The 19,023-nt window shown below is 40.2% G+C and overlaps 1 protein-coding gene across 1 annotated transcript in view; it reads left to right on the forward strand.

The window, feature by feature from the left end:
- LOC135203123 (integrin alpha-PS4-like) overlaps positions 1 to 19,023 on the forward strand; it is a 158,694-nt gene that overhangs the window by 58,786 nt on the left and 80,885 nt on the right. Inside the window, exons 8-12 of the mRNA XM_064232767.1 lie at positions 10,943 to 11,155; positions 13,095 to 13,203; positions 15,929 to 16,117; positions 16,439 to 16,612; positions 17,203 to 17,345. Of these exons, the coding sequence (XP_064088837.1) occupies positions 10,943 to 11,155; positions 13,095 to 13,203; positions 15,929 to 16,117; positions 16,439 to 16,612; positions 17,203 to 17,345 (828 nt within the window). The remainder of the gene's footprint in view (positions 1 to 10,942; positions 11,156 to 13,094; positions 13,204 to 15,928; positions 16,118 to 16,438; positions 16,613 to 17,202; positions 17,346 to 19,023) is intronic.

Here is a 19,023-nt window from a genome sequence, read left to right on the forward strand (position 1 = left end):
ATATTATTACTGTAACGTAAAATGTAGAAGCTTACCTTTCGAGTGAGGCTATCTCCGAAAGTGGCGGCAGAGGAGGAGGAGGACAAATGGCAGATAACGTACGTACGTACGTACACTTAACTTTACGAAAACACATAAAATATTTAAGGAAAACTATAAAAATGATATTGTTATGTTACAATAAAGTTTCATACATACTTACCTGGCAGATATATACATAGCTAAGACTCCGTCGTCCCCGACAGAAATTCAAATTTCGCGCCACTCGCTACAGGTAGGTCAGGTGATCTACCGGCCTGCCCTGGGCGGCAGGACTAGGAACCATCCCCGTTTTCTATCATATTTTCTCTCTTCCACCTGTCTCCTGCGGGGAGGCTGGGTGGGCCTTTAATTGTATATATCTGCCAGGTAAGTATGTATGAAACTTTATTGTAACATAACAATATCATTTTTCATACAATCAACTTACCTGTCAGATATATACATAGCTGATTGGCACCCTTCGGTGGAGGGTAAGAGACAGCTACTATATGGAATAGACAGGTAAACAACATATGTTGTAGGTATAAATAAAACCTTGGTTCCTACCTGATAGGTGGTAGACTTCGTGGGTGTTTGCCCAGTAGTCTGCATCGCCTCAAGAAACTTTAGCGAGATATATGATCTATGGCCAAGAGTTCTTGTGGGTCTGCCGATGGGGTCTTATCCGCTTACTCGGCAGAGCCTGAAAGGACTTTGTCAATGGGTGCTGATCCACTTATATGACAATACACCTTATGAAGGAGCACACAACCAATCCCGACCACCTGATCCTAACCATATGTTAGAACTAAGGATTGTTCAGAGTTATCCCCGAACTCTTCACAACAACCGTAACTCAAAAACCACTACGCACACATACATAATTTCTAAAAAAAAAAATTATACTCATCTAATTAGATATGACAAGATTCTTTTACTGAACAACATAGACGGCCGCCCGTGCTAAACCAAGTCCTCCATTGTTCGAAGAGACTCCAGACCATATCTAAAAAGAAGAAAAGTATATACTTTTAAGGGATTGGTGTCGGCTCCCCCGTTACCCCAGAATCGTATCCGCCGATACGAAAGGACCCAGAGAAAAAAACACTTCTCATATGTCACACGAACGTCTTTCAAGTAATGAGATGCAAATACTGAGTTGCATCTCCAAAATGTCGTATCTATTATGTTTTTTAAGCGACATATTCTTGTGAAACGAGAGAGACGTCGCTACTGCTCTCACTTCATGAGCTTTAACTTTAACAACAGTCGTAACTGTTCGTCAGAACAGACCTTATGCGCGTCTGTAATGACGTTCCTCACAAAAGAATGCCAGAGCATTCTGGACATCAGTCTTGTGGGGTCTTTTACCGCGCACCAAAGACCTTGTCTAGAGCCTCCCATCTGATGCTTTCTCTGAATGTAGAACTTTAGAGCGCTTACAGGGCATAGAGATCTTTCTGCTTCTCTTCCTACGAGACTCGATATGCCTTTGACTTCGAATGACTTAGGCCAGGGATTCGAGGGATTCTCATTCTTAGCTAAAAACAGGGTCTTAAACGAGCAAATAGCTGAGTCTCCCCTTGAAACCTACTTTATCTTGCAGAGCATGTAATTCACTAACTCTCTTTGCCGTAGCTAAAGATAATAGGAATAGGCATTTTCTGGTGATGTCTCGAAACGAAGCCAGATGAGGAGGTTCGAATCTTTCAGATGAAAGAAACTTGAGAACCACGTCTAGGTTCCAGTTCGGAGGGACCGGTTCCTTCGACTTTGAAGTCTCAAAGGACCTTATGAGATCGTGGAGATCTTTATTATCTGCCAGATCTAATCCTCTATTCCTGAAGACTGCCGAGAGCATACTTCTGTATCCCTTTATTGTGGATACAGCTAGATGAGATTGCTCTCTCAGGAATAGAAGGAAATCAGCAATTTCCGCTATAGAGGTAGTGGAGGAGGACAAACTTCTTAGTTCTACACCACCTTCTAAAAACCTCCCACTTCGACTGATATACTTTCGTAGTGGAGGTTCTGCGTGCTCTCGCGATCGCACTTGCAACTTTGCGAGAAAACCCTCTCGCTCTGACGAGTCTTTCGATAGTCGAAAGGCAGTCAGAGCGAGAGCGGGGAGGTTTTGATGATACCTCTTGAAGTGTGGCTGTCTGAGAAGATCCATCCTTCTTGGGTAGGGAATCTTGGAAAGTCTACGATCCACTCTACCACCTCCTGAACCAATCTTGGGCCGGCCAAAAGGGGGCTATCAATGTCATCCTCGTCTCCTTTGACGCTACCAAACTTTTTTAGTACTAGTCCCAGGATTTTGAATGGAGGAAAAGCATAGACGTCTACGCGAGACCAATCTAGCAGGAAGGCGTCTACCATAAGAGCTCTTGGGTCTTCCACGACCGAGCAAAAGACTGCCAGCCTTTTGGAGATGAATGTGGCGAAGAGATCCACATGAGGTGTCCCCCACAGCGACCAGAGATCTTGACACACCTCCTCGTGTAGGGTCCACTCTGTATGAAGGACCTGGTTTTCCTGCCTGCTGAGTCTGTCCGCCCTCATTCTTTACTCCCTGAACGAACCTTGTCAGGAGGGAGATGTTCCTGTGAGACGTCCAAAGCAAAAGGTCTCTCGTCAGTTCGTAAAGGAACGAGGAGTGAGTCCCTCCCTGTTTTCGAATGTAGGCAAGTGCGGTGGTGTTGTCCACGTTTACTTGTACTACTTTGTTCGACACCAGAGGTTCTAGACTCTTCAAAGCCAGATGCACGGCGAAGAGCTCTTTGCAGTTTATGTGCCAAGACACCTGCGCTGGTTCCCAGGTGCCTGACACCTCCTTCGAGCCTAATGTTGCTCCCCAACCTTTCTCCGACGCGTCGGAGTACAACACTAGGTCTGGGTTCTGGGTGGTCCTTAGAGAGACCCCTTTGTTCTCTTCCAGAGGGGGCAACCACCATTCCAGGTGCGGTCTTATCTCCACTGGAATGGGAAAGGCGTCCGAAAGTTGTCCAGTTTTCCAACTCCAAGACTTCTTGAGGAAGAATTGAATCGGACGTAAATGAAGTCTTTCCTAGCGGGAAGAACTGTTCGAGCGAGGAAAGGGTCCCTAGAAGGCTCAACCATTCCCTCGCCGACGTCTGTTCCTTCCTTAAGAAGAGAGAGACTATCTGCAAACCTTTTGCGATTCTCTCTTGCGAAGGAAATACTCGAAAACCCCGAGAATCCATCTGAATCCCCAGATAGACTAAGTTCTGTCTGGGGGTCAGCTGCGACTTCTCGAGGTTCACGAGCAATCCCAACGCTTTGATCAGATCTAAAGTTAACGTCAGGTCCTTCAAGCACTGTCTCTCTGATCTGGCCCTGATGAGCCAGTCGTCCAGATACAGAGAGATATTTACTCCTTTGAGGTGAAGAAACCTCGCACATTTTTCATCAGGCTTGTGAAGACCTGAGGAGCTGGACAGGCCGAAACACAAGGCTCTCAACTGAAAGATCCTTCCCCCCGTCATGAAACGGAGGTACTTCTTCGATGAAGGGTGGATCGGGACGTGAAAATAGGCGTCCTGGAGATCTAGAGACACCATCCAATCTCCTTGTCGCAATGACGCAAGGACTGAGGCAGAAGTCTCCATCGAAAACTTCTCCTTCCGAACAAATTTGTTCAGAGAGCTGACGTCTAGTACTGGTCTCCAGCCTCCCGAGGCCTTCGCAACCAGAAAAAGGCGATTGTAAAACCCCTGGGAGTTTTGATCCAGTACTAGTTCTATCGCTTTCTTGTCCCACATTTGTTCCACCATCGATCGAAGAGTATCCCTCAGCACAGGATCCTTGTACTTGGCTGTTAGTTCCCGTGGTATTGACGTTAGGGGAGGAGTGTTCAGGAAAGGGATACGATATCCCTTCCTTATTACAGACAACGATGACGCGTCTGCGTTTATAAGTGTCCAGGCTTCCACAAATCCCAGGAGCCTGGCACCTACTGGTGCTTGGAGGAGGAGAGAAAGCATCACTTTCCCTTTTTAAAGGGACGAAAGGCAGACCTACCTCTCTTCTCAGGAGCCTTCCTTCTTGCGGGAGGTCTGGAGGTAGGGCCACCTCGAAAGGGCTGAACCGATGTACTCGGTCCTTTCTTGTCAGGTGTAGAAGCAGCTTATTCTTCCTTGCTGACTGCGGTCAGAAGAGGGCCTGAGTCGCCTTCTCAGTTAATGAAGACAGAGAAAGGTCCTTCACCAACTGAGAAGGGAACAAAAAATCAGACAAAGGCGAATACAGCAGCGCTGCCCTCTGAGCGTGGGAGACTGCCTTGGTTAAAAAGGCACTATATACCGTCCTCTTTTTTAGAAGACCTGCTCCAAACAAAGAGGAGATCTCAAACGAGCCATCCTGCACCGCTTTGTCTATACAAGACAATATGCACAAAAGGACTTCTGGTTCGATTCCTTCAGAATCATGGGCTTTCTTGGACATCACCCCAAGGGACCAATCTAAGAAGTTAAAAACTTCCAATACATGAAAGAGTCCCTTGAGGAGATGGTCCAGTTCAGAAATGCCCCAAGTAATACGTGCCGAGTTCAGACCTTGTCGACGTGAAGCGTCAACTAAGGTCGAAAAGTCCGCTTCTGACGTAGACGGAAGAGCAATACCCATATTCTCTCCGTCTGATACCAAATGCCTCTTTTACCAGATAGTCTCGCTGGAGGCATGCAGAAGACCGTTCTGACTAAGTCCTTCTTAGACTTCATCCAAGAGTCTAAGGACTGAAGAGCCCTCTTCATTGAAATGGCGGGCTTCATTCTGAGAAAAGACGAAGACTTCTTCGTCTTAGCACTCGAAAACAGAGCGCGCGGAGAAGGAGGAGAGGCAGGAGTCAAGTCGTCTCCATACTCCTCTAGAAGCAAGGCAGTCAAAACTTTATAGTTCGACAGTCCTTCTCTTCCTTGATATTCTTCGTCCGAGTCTACCTCGGGATCTAAATGAGTCTCCGCTCCCAACTCCGTACGTCCTTCCTCTGGAGGAGACAAACTCCTAATAGGAGAGGGGCTAAGGGAATGATATTCCTTCCTCTTCCCCGCTTTACTAGCCCTGGAAGGCGCCAAAAGCTCAGGCTTCTCTCCATAAATAGAAGACGCTTCTCGCTTGGATGACGCTTCTCGTCCGCCAAGCGTCCTGGCTGACGCCTCCCGCTTACGTGGCTGCTGACGTCCGGATGACGCCTCGCGCCTGGAAGACGCCTCGCGCCTGGAAGACGCTCCGCTCTCAAAAGGCGTCCTAACTGGCGCCAAAATATTGGTTGGAGCTTCGCGTCTACCATCAGCTTTCAAAGACGCTTCATGCCTAAAAGACGTCTCACGTCTCTCTGGCGTTACGTGTCTTCCGTAAGCTCCCGATCTCGCTCTCGAACCCGAAGATTCTGCGATGTGTTTAGAAGCTTCACGTTTGCATGACGCTTCTCGCTTAGCAGGGGAGAGAGGACGAGACTTCTTGATTGGAAGCGCAACGTCCTTCCTACGAGGCGCTAAAACTCCCACCAAAGAGGCCAGTTGTTCTTGTACTGCCATGATAATCTTCCTTGAAGCTTCTCCCACGTCAACTGCATGACGCCTTTCGTCATCAATCGGGGGAGAAGTAGGAAAGGTTCTTCTGCGTCTCGTCGGGTGACGCTGACGCCAACCTTCGCCCTTATTAATAGAAGAGGGAGTGTCATCTGAGAAACGCTCTGGGCTCGAATCAATTTCGGGTTCTTTCAAATGCCGTTTCAGAGGCCTCGATAACTCCGACTCCTTCCACCCCCTCGTTTAGGTGAGGGAGAGGGAGAGGATGAGAAAACACTCACGAAGGACGCTTTTTCTAAAGCGCCCTTGAGCAGCCTGCCACGAAACAGAGCTTGCTGAAGGGACGTCTGACCGTGGGGATTCCCCACGACCTCCTCAAGGCTTTCGACTTTCCTTCTCCTCTGGGCATGGGAGCTTGGAAGAAAGGTCTAGGCCTGGAGCGTCGCAGGGACGATCAACGCCCCCTCCACAACACTGGGAGAACTCACTTCACTGAATGCTCACTTTCTAGCCTTACCTTGTAAGTCTGCCATTTTGGACTCATGTCTCGAATAGTAGCTTTCAGATCGGCGATTTCCGAGGCCGATTCCGAAAGTACACTTTGTGAATTAGACACATAGGGAGAATCTAAATCATTAGGATTAGAATAAGTATCAATAAAAGGCTCAATAGGCCTTGAACTCACACCTTTCAGACGTCTAACCCTATCCCTCTCTAACTTCCTCAAATAAGAAGTTAAAGTCTTCCACTCTTCTGCATTTAATCCCTCGCATTCATTACAAGTATTAGTAGCAGAACACTGAAACCCCCTACATTTATGACATACAGTGTGAGGATCAACCGAAGCTTTCGGTATCCTCACCCTGCAGCCTACATTCACACACATTCTCACACTCACATTTGAATCAGACATACTGAGAAAAAATCCAAAAAAGCAATTCCAAAAACAGTCCACAGTAGCGAATGCCAAAAACCACGATCCAGATACGTCACCAAAAAAGCCGATAAACGATGATCAAAGGATGAAATAAGAATCTAAGTCAGGAGGTAATAGCAACAATGTTGATACCACCGGCGACAGAGAAAATATGATAGAAAACGGGGATGGTTCCTAGTCCTGCCGCCCAGGGCAGGCCGGTAGATCACCTGACCTACCTGTAGCGAGTGGCGCGAAATTTGAATTTCTGTCGGGGACGACCGAGTCTTAGCTATGTATATATCTGACAGGTAAGTTGATTGTATGAAACTAAAATTTACGAAACACCTTAACAAAACTAACACTTAACTTACAAAAATCTAGAAATTATGTAAAAAATAATTTTTCTTTTTTTTATTTTTAACTTTTTTTTTTTTACTTTTACATAGGCTTTTTTTTTAGTTTTACAGAATTTCAACTTCATCACCACTTTCAACGTTCTGTTTTTCATCACTTGGTTCTTCCTTTTTGCTTTCAACTTTGTTTTTTATCACTTGGTTCTTCCTTTTTGCTTACTCCTGCTAATGCTGAAGGCCTCTTTAAAAAATAACGATCCAAGGAAGATTACTTCTGCCTACTCTTCACAATGTTCCTGAAATGCACTCCACACAACGTCATCGGAACTGCGCAACGCATAAAACCTGTGTGAGCCTTTTCGGGGTGTCTTTTTTCGATAAACGATTGCACTTTATGAAAGCGGCTAAGAACCTCCTTAATTTCTGCCGTTGTCATAGGCTCCTCCTCTTCATCGCCGCTGCTAGAGAACTCCTCTTGAACGACGTTATGTTGCATGGCCTCCAACTCCTTCAGGTCATCCATCGTAAGCTCCTCTTGGTACTCCTCGAGAAGGTCGTTGATGTCGTCCTCGTCGACGACCAGCCCCATGGACTTGCCGAGTGCAACGATCTCGTCAAGATCTGGTTGGGAAACAGTTTCGGGATCGTCAACTGTTTCGGACTCAGCAGCACCAGCTTCGCCCACGTCGAATCCCTCGAAGTCTCGGGCGGATATGGCATCAGGCCAGAGTTTCCTCCACGAGGAATTCAAGGTTCGCCTCGAAACCTCCTGCCAAGCTTGGTCGATGAGTCGGATGCAAATGACGATGTCAAAATGCTCCTTCCAAAATTCATGCAAGGTGAGGTTTGTGGTATTGGTGATGTCAAAACATCTCTTGAAAAGATGTTTCATGTACAGCTTCTTAAAGTTCGCTATCACTTGCTGGTCCATGGGCTGGAGGAGAGGGGTGGTGTTGGGCGGAAGAAAAAGAATCTTAACGAAGGAATACTCCGCTAGCATATCTTCCTCGAGGCCAGGAGGGGGGTTGGGGAGGGGCATTTGTCCAACACCAGCAGACATTTCAGGGGGAGGCGCTTCTCTTCCAAAAAAACTCTTCACAGTCGGGCCGAAACACAGATTTACCCACTCCGTGAACAAAAGCCTCGTTACCCAGGCTTTTGCATTAGCCCTCCACATCACTGGAAGCTTCTCCTTCAACACTTTGTGAGCCTTGAAGGCTCGAGGAGTCCCGGAGCTGATACACCAGTAGGGGCTTCACCCTTGCAATCCCAAACTGGCGTGTTCGAACAAAGTGCGAGCGTAAGCCCTGTCTTTCATAGGCTTATGCCCGGGTAGCTTCTTCTCTTCCTCCGTGATATATGTCCGACGAGGCATATTTTTCCAAAAAAGGCCAGTCTCATCACAGTTGAAGAGTTGCTGAGAACTGTAGCCTTCCTTGGTCATCATCTCGTCGAACGTCTTTTTAAAGGCTTCAGCCACTTTCGTGTCCGAGCTGGCAGCCTCCCCATGATGCACCACCGAATGGATGCCAGTCCGTTTACGGAATTTCTCGAATCAGCCATGCGAAGCCTTGAACTCTGGGGTTGGCGTTGAAGTCCCTTCCCCTCCGTCGTCTTCCGCCTGCGCAATCAAATCGCCGAAACTAGCACTGGCCTTGTGAGCGATTGCCATCTCCGTTACTGTATCGCCAGCGATTTCTTTGGCTTTTATCCAGACAAGGAGCAGCCGTTCCATCTCGTCGTGCACATGGCTCCTCTTGCTGGACAAAATAGTGATGCCCTTCGACGGTGTAGTTGCTTTGATGGCATCCTTCTGTTTAAGGATAGTGCCTATTGTCGACGGATTACGGCCGTATTCCTTTGCGATCACACTCAATCGCATACCAGCTTTGTACTTCTTTATGATCTCCATCTTTGTCTCCAAAGAGACCATTCGCTTCTTTCCGTGAATTTCAACTTTCTTGGGACCCATGACTACGTTAATTTACGTAAAGTTACACAATACGGTCTTCGCACAACACGATAATATGTACTGCAACGAAATCACTAACGAATTTACGTTACTAAACGAAATCGTTGGAGCGAACGAATGCCGATTGCGTACGGTAAAGTTTCGGGTGCGGAGTGGCCGAGCTAAGGTACGCCAAAACGTACGTATAGAAGACTTGCTGAGAACTGTAGCCTTCCTTGGTCATCATCTCGTCGAACGTCTTTTTAAAGGCTTCGGTCACTTTCGTGTCCGAACTGGCAGCCTCCCCATGACGCACCACCGAATGGATGCCAGTCCGTTTACAGAATTTCTCGAATCAGCCATGCGAAGCCTTGAACTCTGGGGTTGGCGTTGAAGTCCCTTCCCCTCCGTCGTCTTCCGCTTGCGCAATCAAATCGCCGAAAATAGCACTGGCCTTGTGAGCGATTGCCATCTCCGTTACTGTATCGCCAGCGATTTCTTTGTCTTTTATCCAGACGAGGAGCAGCCGTTCCATCTCGTCGTGCACATGGCTCCTCTTGCTGGACAAAATAGTGATGCCCTTCGACGGTGTAGTTGCTTTGATGGCATCCTTCTGTTTAAGGATGGTGCCTATTGTCAACAGATTACGGCCGTATTCCTTTGCGATCACACTCAATCGCATACCAGCTTTGTACTTCTTTATGATCTCCATCTTTGTCTCCAAAGAGACCATTCGCTTCTTTCCGTGAATTTCAACTTTCTTGGGACCCATGACTACGTTAATTTACGTAAAGTTACACAATACGGTCTTCGCACAACACGATAATATGTACTGCAACGAAATCACTAACGAATTTACGTTACTAAACGAAATCGTTGGAGCGAACAAATGCCGATTGCGTACGGTACAGTTCGGGTGCTGAGTGGCCCGAGCTAAGGCACGCCAAACACGTACGTATAGAAGATGCATGATGGGAGGTATGCGTCCAATTAGAGAGACGTCTCATGGCTTGGCTAGCACAGGAACCAATGGGAGAGCAGGAGGATGGTGGCGAGTCTACTATAACTGAGATGGCGGCATGGGGCGCGAGTTTCAAAATTGTTATGGGGCGAATCTCGGACTTTCAGAAACCTTTCGTATCTTGAAAACTTTTCGTATGTAGAGCAGTAAAATTATTCGTCTTTACTTTCATAACTTGGATTTTTCATAAGTTGAGCTTTTCGTATCTCGAAGTACTACTGTATGTATATGTATACGTATGTGTGTGGTGTATATATATATATATTATATATATATATATATATATTATATATATATAAAAATATATATATATATATATATATATATTAATAATATATAACATATTTATATCATATATATATTATATGTAATATATAATATGTATATATTTAATATGTATATATATATATATTATATATATTATATATATATATATATATATATATATATATATATATATATATATATATATTTATTTATATATATATATAATAATATATAATATATCTATAATATACTAATATATATATATATATATATATATATTATATTATATAAATATATATATATATATTAATATATATATATATAAATATATATATATTATATATATATATATATATATCTATATATATATATATATATATTATAATATTATATATATATATATATTATATATATAATAATATATATATATATTATATATATATATATATATATATATATATATATATATATATATATTATATATACTATATATATCATATATATATATATATATATATATACACTCAATTTCCTTAAATACACATCAGCAACATTTTATTTGTAGAGATTAACTACGCAACTAATTGAAAATTATCAGTTTTTTGTTGTGATTTTCCCTGTTTCCAAGAAACAAGTCCATACAATTACAAATAACTTGATATTCTATTTTCATACAAGTAAAATAGTTTAATCAAGCTTGACTATCTAAGCCTTAATCTTTTCAAAGTAGTTTAAATTCTCCTGCAGTACAGGAAATAAAGACCATATTAGTCCCAATTCTACTTAAAGTATCCTCTTCAGCATCATAAAATCTTGTTTACCTTTAACATAACAACTGATTCAGAAACACCCTTCCAGGTGCTGATATTTTCCTTTCCAGACAATGAAGTCCAGAGTCTAAATATCTGGGTTGAGTGGAGAGGAAGTCAACTTGGAGAAAACTTTGGGGCTTCCCTTGTTACTGCTGATGTGAATGGAGATGGATTAAGTGACCTCATCGTTGGAAGTCCAACATACTCTGAGCCAAACAAGCCAGACACTGGAAGGATTCAAGTTTTCATTGGCACGACAGTAAGATGTATATTTTTGCTTGTTTTCATAAAACCAAAACTAGTACCCCAAAACTAGGAGTGATTTTGGCCAATGAGAAAATAGAAATCTTACCATACTCATCCTGTAACTGCTACATTAAAGACAAAATTAATGCAATCATTCAGCTGTTTCATATATCTACTCATACATAACATCAAAATCCCATACCTTCCCCTCTTTTAGACAGCCCTATCACTTTGTTTACAATTAAACTTCTTTTAAGCCTGTGTTGGAATAAAATTACCCATCCTCAGCCTTCTCATACAAAATGAAAAAAAGGAGAAGTAACATCTCTACTTTCTAAATCCTAATTTAGAATCTTCGTGAAAGCTTTCAGTGACATTACTCTGATAAGCATACAGAAGATATTTTCCATCTTTAAACAAATGTAATTTTTAAAAGTAAAATGAAATTTTCCATATGCAAATCCATTACATTATGATGACCTAAATCTGTAGTAGAACAATCTCCAAACACACCCAAAAGCAAATGAAGAATTCCGGCTTTACTTGTCAGGATATGCATTCAGCACCTCTACCACTGGAGCTGGTCATTACCAGCATAACAAGCTAAAATAAGGAGTAAGTTGTGCAAAATTTAGTAGCATTCTGGGCTTATACATGAAAAAATAAATTTCATTTCTAAACATTACATTTGTATCAAGGAAATTCATTGCTTTAAAACACTGTATAGCTAGTATTTAGGTAGGATGGCTCCGGTACTCTGAAAAATTCTTTTGCTATAAAGTATACTGTAAGTGGAGGTCAGGACCACTGGCACTATTAACCAAGAGAACATTCCACTTCTGCCTCATCTTTCTCCTATTTATGCTAAAACTCCAGGAATTCTAAACAGACTGAAGATTGCTTGATGAATGTATGGACATCTCACCGAGTACAACTTTTTTCTCAACCACAAAATGATCTTTTATCATCACTTTACGGGAAGAAAGGGCGACTGCCTTGCCAACACTTGGCTCTCTGGGCTGCTCCTGTGCTGCTTGCTCTCCTCAGAATTGTTCCCAGAATGTTGAATTCATCGTATAATTACATACCACCTGCCTTCTCTACATTTAAACATGGCCTTATTGATCTCTGCACCTGTACTGTCATGTAGATAGTGTACACAGTATCTGCCTTACATGCTTAGTGTTTGGTAACTCACAACACCTTACAAGAACAAGCTGGAGACTTGATTTCTGTCCCGAAGTAAATTTCACTGGATCCATTAGACCTATGTGAAGGCCGAGATTTTTTCAATGATTCACCTTCACAATTAAATTGCAATTTGTGCTCAGTACCTGTGATACATTTGCAAAAAACTATTTTCTGTAACCTAAAACACATTTTTCATACAAATCTAAATGATAGAATGGACTTGGTAACTCCTTCCACTCGATTATCAGCAGGTAGGCATTTGCTAAATGTTCTTCAAAGTTCTCTTATATTATTTGTCTTTAAGACTTCGTTATGGTATACAGTGACCTGGAACATTGTAACTACAATTTTGGTTCATTATGTTTGATGGATTTTGCATGAAAAATATATTACATATACGTATCAATAAATTTTCCTTTTAATGGTATCTCTTATCATACATTTTGGGACTGGAAATTTTTTTACCTCATTTATATACATGTATTATAATTCTGAACATTACTGGCTTCCTCTATTTTACTCAGTACATATATACTACTGTACACACCCTAAACAAATACACTCACAAAATTTGTGAATAACAAATACAGCACAAATAATAATGGAATGGCAATAAAAAATGCACTAACTTCTGGATCAACTGAAAATTTACCACTTTGCATAAGGTAGCAATTATGCTTAACAGCAAGATGAATGCATTCATTGACTCACATTATAAAAATTAATACATAAACATTTTTGATGTTTCATGTCCATCACAGGAGGGCAATATCCTGAAGATAAGTAGTCATTCAGGTTCATCACAATCTCTTGCAAGATTTGGCACCACTCTGGCCCCTTCTGGAGACATAAATCATGATAGTTATGAAGGTAAGTTATTTGTAAAAACAATTCATATTTTTCATGAAAATTGCAAGTAAGCCTACCATAGTCTTTCCTACCTCACATTTTTTGTTTATTTACTTATAACAGAGAAGTCCTCTTGTATCAAAAGGATTTTGTTTTATTCTTGTTAGGACCAAATTGTGGGAAATTCTGCAGCTGAAAATATGATGCCACTACACAAGTAACAGAGGAAATAAATTCTCATCAGTCAATTAACATTCCCAACTATCTACAATACATATTACTCCTTCAATAAAATTCACATTCTATCAAGTGGATTTTAATGAAGAATTCACACAAAATAAATAAATTTCTGACCATAAAGTAAAGTACTTACATACTAAAAATACTGTAGTATTGTAATAAATTTAAAGAAAAAAAAAGTAGTGTCTCCCATCATGGTAAGTTAGCTGTACTGGGAAGTTATAATTAAGGCTGACATGCTCAGCATGAGAACAATTAACTTTACACATAGATCAGTTATCACACAATTTACACAAGCAATAAACACACTCATATGAAAATAAGGTTGCATCATATATGTACAGTTCCACCAGGTCAAGCTTCCTAGGCAAGAAGGGTTTGTGGCAGGATTTGTGTTGGAGCCTTGGTCTTATCTCTGAAATAAAGAATTGTATATATTAACAATATAAGGTCAACAAGTTAATTCCTTGAACCCGGTGCGGTTGTGAAAATAAAATAAAAGAATTTAAAATTTACCTCTGTTAATAAGTTAAGAGAAACTGTATTTCCACTTCATTATGTGGACTTCACAACCCAACCTTTCGAAGACTTATCAATTAGATGTTTGAAGACAATCCAAATTTTCCCAATATCTTCTTATAAGATGTCTAGAATAAGTTTATGATGCAAACCTAAAAAGATTTTGCCCAAATATAAGCGAAATATTTAAAACACCTCACACCACCACTCTTAAAAGTCCAGGTTTGTAAAGACATGGATCAGCAGCATTCATTTATTGGATGGATAGTGTGCGTGCGCGAGTGTGTATGTATATGTGTGTGTTGGTGGGGATGGTGTGACTGATACAATAAGTGTGCTAACGAGGCTACTGAATTGTTTGAGCAGAGGTGGCTACCTTCTGATCATTACGTTGTATGGATGACACCTGTTTTACAACTACTTTTTATTTTTCTTTCTTTCTTCTGTATTTTGTCTCAGTGAAGTTTGGGTCTGGGAATTTCTTCATTTATGCTTATCCTCTGTGATTTGATATATTTCTTATAACATCAAGTCACTTAGATTAATGATGCATTGACATGCATGACTGTCCTAATGTTAGGTTTCTTTAATCGTTATGATAAAATATATTTACAGAGAATACATATTGTCTCTATATAGGCACAGTATATGTTCTACATTGCTGTTAAAAGTATGGCAAGTGATCATGCAATCATTCCTACGAGCAGTTGTTGTCTATTGCTTTAAATAAAAAATTTTCTTAATTCTACTTGTCAGTCACTATGGGAGGAGGTGCATGTTTGGTGGCTAGAATTTGGGCTTTCTACTATTTTCAGTCCCAACACTACTTAAAAAGCAAACTTTGTTTAGGTTTGATACATAAACTTAGTCTACACATCTTATAAGAAGATATTGGGAACATTTTTATTGTCTTTGAAAGGTGGGGTTATGTGGTTTACATAATTAAGTGGAAATACACTTTCTCTTAATTTATTAACTGAGGCAAATTTTAATTCCTTGCTTTTATTTTCGTGACTGCTTGAGGTTCAAGAAATTAACTTGCTGACCTTATATTGTTAATATATAAAGTTCTTTATTTCAGGCATACCAACACAAATCCTGCTACAAATCATTCTTCCTCGGGAAACTGGACCTGGTGGAACTGTCCGGAACTGTACATGCATTTTTTTTAACTGGCTTCAGTTAGCTTTACATAGCTCTCTGGAATCAGTAGGAATACTTGCTATAAGATCAGAAAAATGTTTATCATATATTTAATATGAACATATGTTAACAGACTAGAAAAATGTTATTTATAAGAATAATCAATTAGATTAAGCTAGAGTAAACAAAAAAGACAATACTACTGTATAATACACTTACATTATTAACTACCAACCTATTTTAGGATACACTTAACCCTACCCTAAGATTAGTGAAGGTACATAACGTAATCTATGGAAGAGCTAAAATTTTTGAGAAAATTTTCTTGAACTTTTGGCAAATCCTCAAGGAACTTAGATCGTATTCTTAAATTATGAGGACAAATAGGATTCAATGTTCGGCAAGATCTGCAAATGAATAAACAAAAGTGAAAGAAATTTATTATATTACTTAGCCAAATTTTACTTAACAATGATTCTTGACCACATATCGCAATCTTTCATAGTCCTTGCTTTAAGTACTGTCTTTTACTATCATTTCTGCTTGTGAAAGTAAAAAATGTTTTCATGACTGTGTGATGGTGAAGATGAGTGCTTGTAAATTCCTTAACCCACAACCTGGCCATGAGTAAAGGTTTGCATTTAATCATGAGAGCTTCAATGACCTCCTCTCTTTCCACCTTGTAACTATGTATGCCTTAGCATCTTTGTACCCTTTTTTCTATTAAACAGATTCCGTTTCAAAACACCTTCCCTTATCCTTGCTCCTTTGTCTATATTTTTGCTTCTTTTTTTTTTACTGATATTTCACACTCAACATATATTGCTGCTTTACTTTATGACAGATGTAGCTGTTGGAGCCCCTTGGGAAGATGATGGTAGAGGAGCTGTATACATTTACCTAGGATCAATTTTTGGTCTCAGAAAGGAATTCTCCCAGCGTCTCACACCAGATGACTTCCCCAGTTATCCGCTAAGAGGTCTTGGCATGTCAATATCAAGGGGTATTGACATTGATAATAATGGTTATCCAGGTTAGCATGAAATGTTCCATCATTCACTTCTGGTAATAGTTTTGTTGCATATGTTATGAAAATGCTGTCAGGTTTTCAAAGGATATACTACTGTCTTCATTATTTCCATTTTTTTTTTGAGTCACAAGAATTACACTTTACAGTCATAATAAAATTAGCAGCACTAAAAGTAAACTGCCCCTCCTACATGCTAAATGTATGTCTTGTGATGTACTGAAAACACCACTTGCTCTCATATTCCTAATCAGTGATATAAAGAATTGGTTTCTCATAAACCTATCCTGGTTATTATAATGCAAATTCCTCTTTTCACCATACCAGATCTAGCAATTGGAAGCTTTATATCTGGACATGCCCTGGTCTTGAGGTCTCGAACAGTTGCATCAATAAAAGGACACTTGGAGTCTAATCCCCCAGCCTTGCAACTTGATACAACAGAATTCTCACTCACTGCCTGCATTATTTACACCGGCTACAAGGTTCCAGCTTCTGTTGGTATGCTGCTACATTATTTTATTTAGGTGATTTAGCTCTTATATTTCATTTAGCATCATTGTAACATCAGTAGATAAAGCAGAACCAGTTTTCTAAATAAAAGGGAATGGGATCACAAGTACTGTACAGAGTGGAAGATGAAGTGGGAAAATCAAATACTACTACAGAAGATGAAAAAATAGGTTAGATATACATGTTCTTTACTTTGGCCCTTGTTTTCATATTAGTGAATGATGTACAATAGTGCCTGATTTTACACTTTCATGTAACTATTCAATAATGTATACTTGGGTCAGTGTGTTTATTACAGTAAAACAGCTCTTGATTAACTTGATGAAGTTCTTACAATTCATTTTCAAAATGATTATATACTTGAAATTTCCAGACTAACAAAATTACACAAGAAAAAGCCTCACTCCAGTATTCTATTAAAGCACTCCTAGTTCAGAGATCTGAAACTATTTATTAATGGAAAATAGTGACCTGTCAGTGACTACCAGGCGATGATAGCTAGGGTAGTGTCAAGCCTGAAGCTATAGACTTTCCTCTAAAATTTTGCCACTTAATCTAAACATTTTTTTTAATTTAAGATGTTCCTTCACTACTCACTTTGGACTATGGACATCATGCACCCAGGGCTTCCTTTTCGGATACGAAGCGAACAGTGAAGAATGTTACACTAAAAGCCACAATAGAAAGAGTGGAATGCAAAACATTCCAAGTCAGTACTGAGGTATGTAAAGAGGACGGGAAAGGTACACATGTTTACAGAATATGGATATGAAAACAGGAATAATAAAATGAGATGAGGACAGCTATTCAATTAATGGGTAACCATCCACAAAAATTTCAATGAAGTAATATAGTATGAGCTATATATCTTTGTTAAAACTTACGAATTTCAGTTCATAAAAATCACAATACAGACAGTCGCTGGGTCATGTCAGGGGTTCCGTTGCTACACCACAACATGAGCTGAAAAATGGCATAACCCAAGACGTTGAAAATCGTGAGAAAACATTATTATTTATTCTTTGGGTGTCTTGAAATGATGTAACCTGTATTATCATTGAGTTTTTCATTAAAATAACTAAAACTTTGACCATTCAGCCATTTTGAAGCCATACATATTAAAGTTCTAGTCTTTCGTCGAACTGGCAACATTAACCTGAAACATGCACTGTAACCCAGGAAGTAATTTAGATGGATATATTTGAAGAGCGACATAACCATGGAGTGACATAATGCAAGTTGGACATAACCTGGGGACTGCCTATCTAAGTTCTCTTTTCCAGGCAGTCCCCACTTACCGGCAGCATCGGTTAACAGCATTTCAATGTTGCAACACTTAGCTAATGATGTCATTAACCAGATTTTTGGTGCTGGTAAGCAGTTTATTGGCATTGGTAAGCGGTTCATCAACATTAGTATATGGTTTATCGGAGCTTATAGCCATTTATTATCATAATTATATTGTGATGTTCCGGGTTAATGACGATTTTCGGTTAACAGCGCTTGGCCGGGAAAGGAACCCCTGTCATTAACCAATGACTGCCTTACGTATATGGAACCCTTACTTTATCTTTCAGTGCTGAAGCTTAAAGCAGAATTTAGTAGCCATCAGCATATTTCATAAAATAATTCAATTTTGAAACTAATCATAATACTTCATGGAAATTAATTTTTGTTTAATAAGCCCATGCACAACTCTCAATAAAATATGTAGTTCAATTCTTACAAAAGATTTGAAATGTTTTTTTGACACATCATCAGTGAACCTCCAAGGGTCAGCCCTTGGATCCAGAAACTCTTCCCATAACCCAAAACAATCATTGGCATTGCCTCCAGTACCATGTGACGAAAGGGCCTCGGTGAAATTCTTCCCCTCATGTCTTTCCAGTAAATCTACCTCCCAAAGATCTCCAGCCTCATAGTACTCATCGAGTTTTTATGGGCCTTCTCATTCTTCTGGTGTCCTCAGGAGCTCAGCTCATTATTTCTCATACTGTGAAGTATTAGATTGGAATATAAAATTGAAGTCAAATGCCAAGCGCTGGGACCTATGAGGGGTCATTCACTGCTAATTATCACATCCTGTTTTCCTTGGTTAGCAGAAAGGAACTGTCTAAATATTCTCTACCTCCCCTTCATCATTATCTCATCTATAAATAGAACATTTGTAATTTTCCTTGTGGTATCATTTCTTACTATCCTGCATCTGACTTGTAATATTTTGTTAAATCCTTATTCTCAACTCAAAATAAAATATTTTAGTCAGTTTTATCATCATACTATGATCCATGTCCACATAGCAGTAGGGATCTTGCTAAAAATAATGTATAATTTTACTTTTGTATTGACAATCATTTCAGTACGTATACTGTATTTGATTTCTAAATCTTATTCAACTT

Source organism: Macrobrachium nipponense, chromosome 33, assembly GCF_015104395.2.
Source record: "Macrobrachium nipponense isolate FS-2020 chromosome 33, ASM1510439v2, whole genome shotgun sequence".
Classification (NCBI taxonomy): domain Eukaryota; kingdom Metazoa; phylum Arthropoda; class Malacostraca; order Decapoda; family Palaemonidae; genus Macrobrachium; species Macrobrachium nipponense.